The following is a 12,226-nucleotide window of genomic DNA, read 5'->3' as shown; positions in this document are numbered from 1 at the left end:
GACAGCAGAGGAGAGGACAGCAGAGGAGAACAGAAAGTTCCTACAGACTGACATTCAACATGACTCACTACTACAGTAGTACACTGTAGTACAAAACAGTGCAGGGGTTGTACTGTATTTATCAAGCATCTCAGAGTAAGACTGCTGATCTAGGATCAGTTCTCCTTTTTAGATCATACTGAATAAGATTACATGGACAGGGGGGAACTAATCGCCTTATCACAGAGGCAAAGGACACCTGGCAACCAAGACTGCAGAGTCATTCCAGCATTAGGCTACATCCCAGGCCAAAACAGAACCCGGTCCCTGTTCCCACTGTGTGTCCCCTTTAGAAAGCCTATATGGCCCCCTGCCCTCATGTCACATAATAAGCCTATTAAAAAGAGAATGAGCAACATGACTGCAGCTGGCCAATCTCTAGCACACATCTCTGGCTCCCTCAGAGGGGTTCAGTGTGTGTGTGTGTGTGTGTGTGTGTGTGTGTGTGTTGTCCCTCTCTGCTACACAGGCAAAGAGAGTTGATTTAAATGTTTATTACAGCTGCCTGCCAGGAAAGATAGAGGGGAGAGATGGGAGATAAACTAGAGCGAGTGAGGAAGAGGAGAGGAGGAAAAGTGAGGGAGAGATAGAGGAGAGAGATGGGAGATAAACTAGAGAGAGTGAGGAAGAGGAGAGGAGGAAGAGCGAGGGAGAGATAGAGGAGAGAGATGGGAGATAAACTAGAGTGATTGAGGAAGAGTGAGGAAAAGATAGAGGAGAGAGATGGGAGATAAACTAGAGAGAGGGAAGGGCTCGTTGATTGTTCTGATTAGACTACAAATACTGTCCTTAGTGCTTCTTTGAGAGGAAAAAAGTGAGGGAGAGGAGAAAGAGAGAGGGAGGAAGAAGAGAGAGGGAGGAAGAGAGATGGAGGGGAGGAAGATAGAGGGAGAGGAGAAAGAGAGAGAGGAGGAAGAGAGTGAGGGAGAGGAAGAGAGGTTGTCTTTCTGCTGACTCACTGCCTTGGTTAGAATAACACATGGAAGGGCTGAACAGGTTGAAAGAGGATAGAGAACAGAGGGATGGAGGGAGGGTGTTAACTTGAACAATATGCCTAACAAGCATCTAGGGGACTGCCTGTGTTTCCACGATAAGATACAATACCGTAAGCACATTTCTCTAAGAACATTACAACAATGCATCCCGGTGCAAGCACCAATTAGCCTGAAGCTAGCCCGGGTAGGGCTTGTGGGCTACCACCAAAGCCCACTCCTGGGCTACAATATCCGGACCCCTTCTACTGCCGGTACGGGGCACGGAAACCCGCCGATCCTCTACGACTTGAATAAAGACATAATCTGCCCGAGGAGATTGCACTCTATTCATTACCCTAAGCAAGCTAATTTCATTATCTAGAATGATCTGCAAGTCGTGTTGAATTAGCTTCATTCAAAATCAGCTAATGTTGATAAAATGCTTTGTTTGCTAGAGGAAACAGAAATATGGATTGAGCTACAGTTCTGCAGCATGCGTACTAAGGTTGCAATACTCCACTAACATTCCCAGAATGCCCAGGTTTTAGGGCAAAATATGTGAATCCTCCAACCAGGATTTTTTGGAAAACCCGGGAATTATGGGAAATATACCTGAATTTCACAACCATATTCAACTCATATAAATCTTGATGTTACAGAGAAACAATAGCCTTAAAAAAAAACTACAACAAAATGCAATCGATAATGGGCACTGATGCAGCAAATGAACAGAGGCAAGGAGACCTTGAGAAACTCTTTAGAGGAGCTGGCTGGTGGGAAAATAAGCATTCTGCAAGGATAAAATATACAATACATTATAATGACCTTTTAGATATCAACAAACGTACACTAAAGTCTGAGTCCGTGTCGGCAATATGGATTGAGGACAGCAGGGTCTCCCAGTGATGAGCTCAACACAGGTTTGTCAGAATCTTGAGTCCAGGTCGCTATTTGATGATGAATCTGGAGAGATTTCCTGAATACAACAGTGAGGAAATTTAAGAAAAGTTGGAGCCGGGCTAAGCTCCTCAAATATAGTGTTTAGAGCCCCCCCTGTTATCCACTGAAGTGGGATACATGAGAGAGAGAAAGAGAGAGAGATAGGAGAAAGAGAGAGAGATAGGAGAAAGAGAGAGAGAGAGAGGAGAAAGAGAGAGGAGAAAGAGAGATAGGAGAAAGAAAGAAAGGAGAAAGAGAGAGAGACAGACACAGTACATCTCAAATGACCACCTATTCCTTATAAAGTGCACTACTTTAGACCAGATCTCTATAGGCCCTGGTTAAAGTAGTGCACTAGATAGAGGATAGGGTGCCATTTTGGAAAGTGGTGGCAAACTAGGTCACAGTTTCTCCTCAAATATAGCTGATAAGAGAAGTATACCAATGTTGGGAGGTCAGACAGATGTACACAGACCAGGCTAGGGGGAAACAAACAGTACTGCAGTGAGACTAGGACAGTCAGGCAGTCACTCAATGTCAAACAGCTACAGCCTCTGAAGCCCTGACACACACACACACACACACACACACACACACACACACACACACACACACACACACACACACACACACACACACACACACACACACACACACACACACACACACACACACACACACACACACACGACACGGTCGGAGTGCAGCGCCAACACAGAGCTGAGCTACAGCATTAACAACAAGTGGTTCAAGAGTTTAACTCACAAACAACCTGATTGTTTATAATGCATGATTTGCCACGGTGTACTTTTTTATACTTTTTTCTTCTTCTCTCCATAACCCCGGATTCCTACCGCAAACTGAACCTTTTTATCTGGATCTTCACAACACAATCTTGGGAGACTACTCCTGGCTAGCATTTCCATCCCGGAGCAAGCACCAATTAGCCTGAAGCTAGCCCGGGTAGGGCTCGTGGGCTACCGCCGAAGCCCACTCCTGGGCTACAATATCTGGACCCCTTCTACTGCCGGTACGGGGCACGGAAACCCGCCGATCCTCTACGACGTGAATATTCCAAAAGGCCCCTCAGGCGTGACATCCGTTGAAGGCCCATTCTGCTAACCGCGGCCTGCTAGCTACCTAGAGCTACCTAGAGCAACTTGTAGCTTGTTTCGCCCCGGCCTACTAACTGCTAGCTTGTTTAGCCCCAGACTACTAACTGATAGATTGTTTAGCCCCAGACTACTAACTGCTAGCTTGTTTAGCCCCAGCCTACTAACTGCTAGCTTGTTTAGCCCCAGCCTGCTAACTGCTAGCTTGTTTAGCCCCGGCCTACTAACTGCTAGCTTGTTTAGCCCCGGCCTACTAACTGCTAGCTTGTTTAGCCCCGGCCTACTAACTGCTAGCTTGTTTAGCCCCGGCCTACTAACTGCTAGCTTGTTTAGCCCCGGCCTACTAACTGCTAGCTTGTTTCGCCCCGGCCTACTAACTGCTAGCTTGTTTCGCCCCGGCCTACTAACTGCTAGCTTGTTTAGCCCCGGCCTACTAACTGCTAGCTTGTTTAGCCCCGGCCTACTAACTGCTAGCTTGTTTAGCCCCGGCCTACTAACTGCTAGCTTGTTTAGCCCCGGCCTACTAACTGCTAGCTTGTTTAGCCCCGGCCTACTAACCGCTAGCTTGTTTAGCCCCGGCCTACTAACTGCTAGCTTGTTTAGCCCCGGCCTACTAACTGCTAGCTTGTTTAGCCCCGGCCTGCTAACTGCTAGCTTGTTTAGCCCCGGCCTACTAACTGCTATCTTGTTTAGCCCCGGCCTACTAACTGCTATCTTGTTTAGCCCCGGCCTACTAACTGCTAGCTTGTTTAGCCCCAGACTACTAACTGCTAGCTTGTTTAGCCCCAGACTACTAACTGCTAGATTGTTTAGCCCCAGACTACTAACTGCTAGCTTGTTTAGCCCCAGACTACTAACTGCTAGCTTGTTTAGCCCCGGCCTACTAACTGCTAGCTTGTTTAGCACCGGCCTGCTAACTGCTAGCTTGTTTAGCCCCAGACTACTAACTGCTAGCTTGTTTAGCCCCAGACTACTAACTGCTAGCTTGTTTAGCCCCAGACTACTAACTGCTAGCTCGTTTAGCCCCAGACTACTAACTGCTAGCTTGTTTAGCCCCAGCCTACTAACTGCTAGCTTGTTTAGCCCCAGACTACTAACTGCTAGCTTGTTTAGCACCGGCCTGCTAACTGTCTGAATCGCCGTGTCCCCAGCCAGCCCAACCACTCACTGGACCCATATGTTCACTTGGCTACGCATGCCTCTCTCTAATATCAATATGCCTCGTCCATTACTGTCCTGGTTATTGATTACTGTCTTATTTCACTGTAGAGCCTCTAGCCCTGCTCAATATGCCTTAACCAACCATGTCGGCCAATCGGACATTCTGATTAATCGGTCGACCTCTACTCTGGACGGCTCTGACTTAGAATACGTGGACAACTACTAATATCTAGGTGTCTGGATAGACTGTAAACTCTCATTCCAGACTAACATTAAGCATCTCCAATCCAAAATTAAATCTAGAATCGGCTTCCTATATCGCAACACAGCATCCTTCACTCACGCTGCCAAACATACCCTCGTAAAACTGTACATCCTACCGATCCTCGACTTTGGCGATGTCATCTATAAAATAGCCTCCAACACTCTACTCAACATCTTGGATGCAGTCTATCACAGTGCCATCGGTTTTGTCACCAAAGCCCCATACACTACCCACCACTGCGACCTGTACGCTCTCGTTGGTTGGCCCCCGCTTCATACTTGTCGCCAAACCCACTGGCTACAGGTTATCTACAAGTCTCTGCTAGGTAAAGCCCCACCTTATCTCAGCTCACTGGTCACCATAGCAGCACCCACTCCAGCAGGTATATCTCACTGGTCACCCCCAAAGCCAATTCCTCCTTTGGTCGCCTTTCCTTCCAGTTCTCTGTTGCCAATGACTGGAACAAACTGCAAAAACCACTGAAGCTGGAGACTCACATCTCCCTCAATAGCTTTAAGCACCAGCTGTCAGAGCAGCTCACAGATCACTGTACATAGCCCATCTGTAAACAGCCCATCTATCTACCTCATCACCATACTGTATTTATTTATCTTGCTCCTTTGCACCCCAGTATCTCTACTTGCACATCCATCTTCTGCACATCTACCATTCCAGTGTTTAATTGCTATATTGTAATTACTTCACCACCATGGCCTATTTATTGCCTTAACTCCATTATCTTACCTCATTTGCACTCACTGTACATAGACTTTTTGTTTTATTTTGTTCTACTGTATTATTGACTATGTTTAGTTTATTCCATGTGTAACTCTGTGTTGTTGTTTGTGTCAAATTGCTATGCTTTATCTTGGTCAGGTCGCAGTTGTAAATGAGAACTTGTTCTCAACTAGCCTATCTGGTTAAATAAAGGTGTTCTCAACTAGCCTACCTGGTTAAATAAAGGTGAAATATATATTTTTTTTTTACAGTTGAACACCCTGTACATAAGAATCTAATCAAATTTTATCGGTCTCACTCACACACACACATTTAGCAGATGTTATTGTGGGTGTAGCAAAATGCTAGAGTTCCTAGCGCCAACATTAGAATCAATCAAATAGATTTTTAAAATCTTTTTTGACATGAGCAGTTGTCACTATGTGTTTTACAGTTCCCTGACTAAGACAAGTCCAGACACTTTTAGCAGTGCAGAGAGAGAGAGAGACAGAGAGACAGAGAGAGAGAGAGAGAAACAAAGCGAGTGATTGACTGAAGATAGATTAGAGCTGGGCTCTTGGCTTGCTGTCTTGCTCTTGGCTTGCTGCCTACACATCCAGAACTGGCTGGACTTCGTTGACCTTTATCTTGGGTAGTATTTCAATGGCCACTTAAAGGCTTTAGGAACTCTACTCTGGAGCAGACAAACATGTTGTTTTCTTTCAAACAACATTTCTTCCTGTTAAAAAGTCACCTACTGACTCAGCATTAAGTCCTTATTAAAAAAAAGTTAAATATGCAAAAATCACACTTCCATTTCCTGGTTGCTAAAATTCTAAATCGTTTGCCTAATTTCAGTTTGTGTGACAAATCAAGCAGTCACTGAGTAGAGAATCATTGTACCATCTAAACCACTGTGAAATATAATTTCCATAAGCAAAAACATTGTATTTTCAGCTGTTTTAATCTGGTGTACAACAGAAAGTAAAATACAGAAACAAACCTTAATGAGAAATAGAGCACATAGAACTGATCGACCGCTTCTTAGACATGCTTAATAAATGAGAATGACAGATCTAGAAATAACATTTCTATGTTTATTTGGGTTGTCACCAAAAAAGTTACATATGGCAGCATTATGTCCGTGTTTGTTTTGCTCGTCTCTGAAAAAAACAGAAACGTTGAAATTCTTGTATTTTTAAAATTATTTTATTTGGGTGTAATTTTTTAAAATTTTAAAATGTTTTTAAAAAGTCATGTATGTATTTTTTTCTTCTTTTTCATTATGCATGTTTCTTTCTTATTCTTTTTTGAAGATCCCAACTGAATAGCAGCCTATACACCCAGATAGTGGTTTTGTTTAGGAGATCCATCTATGAACTGAGCAGACCTGTATCCCCCACCCACACAGCCCGTTGCCCATTCACACAGTGTCCCAGCACTGCACCAATGTGACCCAGTTTCTATTCACTCACTGGCCCCTTTGTTCCGATGTAAACACTCCAATAAAGATCCAATAGACCCAACCGGGTGGCATGGCAACACAAGCCCCAGCAGCCAGGCCCGCCCTAGTGGCACCCTGATCCCTTTATAGTGCACTACTTTTGACCAGGGCCCATAGTAGCGCACTTTGTAGGACACAGGGTTCTATTTGGGACACAGCACCTCTAATAGAGCCGGGTGGCATGGGAACAAAGGCCATACCAGCTACTAGGGTAAGCGTTCCCATTAACCCCAGTTCCATTATTGGATTCAAGTAAAAAGACAAATAAATACAAATGTTGTGCTGTTTAATGTTTCAACTCATGTGGTTGTTATATCCATAACAGTTTGTATTCTAAGCCAATCAAATGTGTTATTATTAAATGATTGACAGTTGTGTGTAAGTTCCCAGTAGTGGTCAATTTCAAAGCTGCAAAAAAAAAAAACGTTGGGTGTTGAGGCGACCCTCGGATAAACACTTTTAAAATATGTTTTATACCTGCTAAAATAGGCGATGATACTTCATGTAAAATGAAGAGATTGATGTGCTGATGAATGCCAGTGATAGCATATTTCAATGGCATTCATTACCATTAAAAACATCTGGCTTTTCATGCTAGCAGTTGGGGCTGCGTGACTCAGTCACACAGTAGCAACATAACCTGGTGAACTACAACAAGAGAAAAGATTTCAGGCATTTGTAGCTTACATTTTTAAATGCATTTTGTCTTATGTTACAGTTAAATGAGCCTTGCATTGTTAAACATAGATGTCATTTTGTTAATTTGACATTTATCTCAGTTGGGCTTAAAGGTGCATTATGCAAAAACATTTATTTTTAAATCGAGCATCCATTTTCTGGTTGCTAAAACTGTGATAGTTCTCCTAATTTCAGTTTACATGACAAAAACAAGCAATGTACTGTATAGTGTAGAGAATCAATGCCCCATCTAAACTGCTGTGAAATATCTGTTCAGTAACTACATTTAATACAAAATAATTCAGGTGTTTGAAGCTGGTGTACAGAACCGAAAGACAACACAAAAAACACAACTTAACAACGGGAAGCATAGTAATAGCACCCTTAGAACAGATATACTGCTTCTTAGACTTGCTTTCAATGGAAATAACAGATCCATAACTCATATTTCTATGTGAATTTGGTCAGGTCACGCAAGGGTAAATATGGCAGCTTGAAAGGGGTACAGTAGCACGCTCTCGCTACACAGAATGTACATGACAATAAATAAATATTACTCGATATGATCAATACTAACTTTGCATAATATTGTATTCTACAGTGTATATTTATACCCCAAAACCATTTGTTTCTAAATATTTTACGAGTAGAGTTTTCTATTCTGTCTTTTTCACCATAAATCACCATTGTTAGGGCTCCCGAATGGCGCAGCGGTCTAAGGCACTGCATCTCAGTGCAAGAGGCATCACTACAGTCCCTGGGTCGAATCAAGGCTGTATCACATCCGGCCTTGATTGGGAGTCCTATAGGGCGGCGCACAATTGGCCCAGCGTAGGCCGGGTTTGGCCCGGGGCAGGCCGTCATTGTAAATGAGAATTTGTTCTTAACCTTTATTTAACTAGGCAAGTCAGTTAAGTAAGTTCCTATTAAGCCCAGTATGCTCCTATTAAGCCCAGTATGCTCCTATTAAGCCCAGTATGCTCCTATTAAGCCCAGTATGCTCCGATTAAGTCCAGTATGCTCCGATTAAGTATGTCTAGTCATAGAGCCTTTCCCAAGATTAGAACCAATTAGAAACCTCTACTCTCCAAGACGTTCGGAGTGGACAGGTAGTCATGTGACGCAGAGAGAGAAGAAGAAGATCAGGGTTGAGGGATATCAGGGATAGAATACCTACAAGTGATGGACAAAAAATACAAACAAGTGAGGGACAAGAAGATGGCTTCTTATCCACAGAGGACCAGTGTGGGTCCAGGGTTGCATGGCTTCTTATCCACAGAGGACCAGTGTGGGTCCAGGGTTGCATGGCTTCTTATCCACAGAGGACTAGTGTGGGTGCAGGGTTGCATGGCTTCTAATCCACAGAGGACCAGTGTGGGTGCAGGGTTGCATGGCTTCTTATCCACAGAGGCCAGTGTGGGTCCAGGGTTGCATGGCTTCTTATCCACAGAGGACCAGTGTGGGTGCAGGGTTGCATGGCTTCTTATCCACAGAGGACCAGTGTGGGTGCAGGGTTGCATGGCTTCTTATCCACAGAGGACCAGTGATGGGGTCATAATATTTAGTAGATAAAACGGTACAAAAGACAGAGCATTTGTAGTAAGAAAACAGAACCTCTGGTACTATGAACCCCTGGTACTATGAACCCCTGGTACTATGAACACCTGGTACTATGAACACCTGGTACTATGAACACCTGGTACTATGAACACCTGGTACTATGAACCAAGCTCAATTGGATTTATTTGATTTCAGAGTTCTCTCAGAAGATCCCTAGTTTAGGAAACGATGCACTACACCCAGGCCCTAATCAGCCAGCCACTACACCCAGGCCCTAATCAGCCAGCCACTACACCCAGGCCCTAATCAGCCAGCCACTACACCCAGGCCCTAATCAGCCAGCCACTACACCGAGGCCCTAATCAGCCAGCCACTACACCGAGGCCCTAATCAGCCAGCCACTACACCGAGGCCCTAATCAGCCAGCCACTACACCGAGGCCCTAATCAGCCAGCCACTACACCGAGGCCCTAATCAGCCAGCCACTACACCCAGGCCCTAATCAGCCAGCCACTACACCCAGGCCCTAATCAGCCAGCTACTACACCCAGGCCCTAATCAGCCAGCCACTACACCCAGGCCCTAATCAGCCAGCCACTACACCGAGGCCCTAATCAGCCAGCCACTACACCCAGGCCCTAATCAGCCAGCCACTACACCCAGGCCCTAATCAGTCAGCCACTACACCCAGGCCCTAATCAGCCAGCTACTACACCCAGGCCCTAATCAGCCAGCTACTACACCCAGACCCTAATCAGCCAGCTACTACAGAGAACAACAGGGTATATTCATTAGTACCATAGTAAAATAATTCAGTTCAAGTAGTACCTCATACTGTGCTACCTAAAAGAAAGAACACTTGCAGTCGGCTCAGATTACTTTCACATCATCACCACTGCACACGAACAGCAGGAAAACATTTCAAAAGATTCAGACAGGAGCGAAAGACCAAAACATCACCAGCTTTTGTCATTCAACAATATTTACCTGAGAGAGATGGAGAGACCTTAACTGAGAGAGAGATGGAGAGATCTTAACAGAGAGAGAGATGGAGAGACCTTAACTGAGAGAGAGATGGAGAGATCTTAACAGAGAGAGAGATGGAGAGATCTTAACTGAGAGAGAGATGGAGAGATCTTAACAGAGAGAGATGGAGAGATCTTAACAGAGAGAGATGGAGAGACCTTAACAGAGAGAGATGGAGAGACCTTAACAGAGAGAGATGGAGAGATCTTAACAGAGAGAGAGATGGGGAGACCTTAACTGAGAGAGAGATGGAGAGATCTTAACAGAGAGAGAGATGGAGAGATCTTAACAGAGAGAGAGATGGAGAGACCTTAACAGAGAGAGAGATTGAGAGATCTTAACTGAGAGAGAGATGGAGAGATCTTAACAGAGAGAGAGATGGAGAGACCTTAACAGAGAGAGAGATGGAGAGACCTTAACAGAGAGAGAGATGGAGAGACCTTAACAGAGAGAGAGATGGAGAGATCTTAACAGAGAGAGAGATGGAGAGACCTTAACAGAGAGAGAGATGGAGAGATCTTAACAGAGAGAGAGATGGAGAGACCTTAACAGAGAGAGAGATGGAGAGACCTTAACAGAGAGAGAGATGGAGAGACCTTAACAGAGAGAGAGATGGAGAGATCTTAACAGAGAGAGAGATGGAGAGATCTTAACAGAGAGAGAGATGGAGAGACCTTAACAGAGAGAGAGATTGAGAGATCTTACCTGCAAGTGTTCACTAGAACCGCTGCTCAGCTCATCTCCAGACTCTGAGTCATTGCGTCTCTCCGACCCCTCCGAGTCACATTGCCCCGGAGGCATGTCCACGTCCAGGGGCGCCCTGCGGAGCTCAGGGGAGGTTGCACGGGCACGGGGCAGCGTGTTACATCCCCGTCCAGGAGCGTGAGGGTGGGTGTTTTGGAGGACATCTACCAAGGCCCTGTCATGGTCGGTGGGACTGCCAGGGTCTCTACCAGGGTTCTTGTTGGCATCCCTGTCCCTGCGCTGCCTCGGAGGGGTGAGGGCTGCCCCCGATAAGGAGGAGGGAGAGGGTGAGGAGGGAGAGGGCCGACTGAAACTGGTCACATTCAGGCTCTCGTTAGATCTGTCCATCTCCAGGACGATGGGTTTGACCCGCACAGGGTTCCCCCCGCTCCCCCCACGGTGATGCCCCAGGTGCAGGGGCTTGGGAGGCGGCATGAGGGCCTTGCGGACCTCCCTGACGTACTGCGCTGGGACATAGAACGCCTTGGCCCCCTCCTCCTTCTTGACCTGCCACCAGTCCCCGTTGGTCTTTTTCACCAACATGTAACACTCTCCCTGGTGGATGGAGACCTGACGCTCCTTGGACTTGTAATTGTAGTCATACTCCACCTCGATGTACACCTGGCCCGGGGCGATGGGCAGCTCACACCCCCGCCCATCCCGCTCTGCTGCCATCACGGTGAAAACGTTGGCTGGTGCTGGAGCTCACCTCTGCAGGGACACAGGCTGGCTCTGCATGGCCCACCGTACTACTGGGGAGAAGAGAGAAAAGGCCTAGTTTATCATAACATTAGTTTATATACACCCTAGGGTTGCAAAAGTCCCGTAAAAGATTCCTGGAATCAGGAGAGAATTAGCAAGAAATCCGGAATCCTTCAACTCCAAGATTTCTGTGCTTGTGTAGTTTAGACACTCACAATATAGAATGGAGGGATGGGACGAGAGAGCATAGACTGACTGGCAATCCCATTCCCCACATCTATGTACACTGTAAACAGTAAGAGTTGTACTCCTAGCCTAGGAAGCAGCCTGGAACAGGTAGATAAGATTACAGGAACACACACAGTCAAGAGAAAAGACTGAAGACAAGGCTGACTGGGTGAACCCATCCACAAGGCTGGGTTTAGGCTGGGTTTAGATAACATTAAAGGGAGTGAGCGTGACTAATACGACTCACGTGTTCCTCTTTCCCCCACTCACACACGGACTCTCAATCTGAGCAAGCAGCTCTGACTGACTGGCCGTAGACCTGCAGCTCTGACTGACTGGCCCCAGACCTGCAGCTCTGACTGACTGGCCCCAGACCTGCAGCTCTAACTGACTGGCCGTAGACCTGCAGCTCTGACTGACTGGCCGTAGACCTGCAGCACAGTGCCAATCGTTGTTCTGATTACTCAACCCACACATACTTCCCTCATGATGCCACACATACCTGAGGCTAGGGACAAAAAATGAGCTCAGTCATGTGCAGCTTGTTGCACAATCTGACCTTTGATGAGCAGCTCCA

At 46.0% G+C, this 12,226-nt stretch overlaps 1 protein-coding gene across 9 annotated transcripts in view; it reads right to left on the bottom strand.

Moving 5' to 3' along the window:
* The window catches only part of LOC139386830 (rho GTPase-activating protein 12-like), a 117,525-nt gene that overhangs the window by 88,125 nt on the left and 17,174 nt on the right, over positions 1-12,226 (bottom strand). For 7 of the 9 annotated variants that reach the window (XM_071132673.1, XM_071132671.1, XM_071132666.1 and 4 more), the window contains exon 2: positions 10,681-11,471. In XM_071132673.1, the coding sequence (XP_070988774.1) occupies positions 10,681-11,394 (714 nt within the window). In that variant the 5' untranslated portion in view covers positions 11,395-11,471. The remainder of the gene's footprint in view (positions 1-10,680; positions 11,472-12,226) is intronic. The other 2 variants (XM_071132668.1, XM_071132665.1) reach the window with 1 other exon arrangement.

This window comes from Oncorhynchus clarkii, chromosome 28 (assembly GCF_045791955.1).
Source record: "Oncorhynchus clarkii lewisi isolate Uvic-CL-2024 chromosome 28, UVic_Ocla_1.0, whole genome shotgun sequence".
In the NCBI taxonomy this organism is placed as follows: Eukaryota; Metazoa; Chordata; class Actinopteri; order Salmoniformes; family Salmonidae; genus Oncorhynchus; species Oncorhynchus clarkii.
This window is presented reverse-complemented; position numbering and strand designations above follow the sequence as displayed.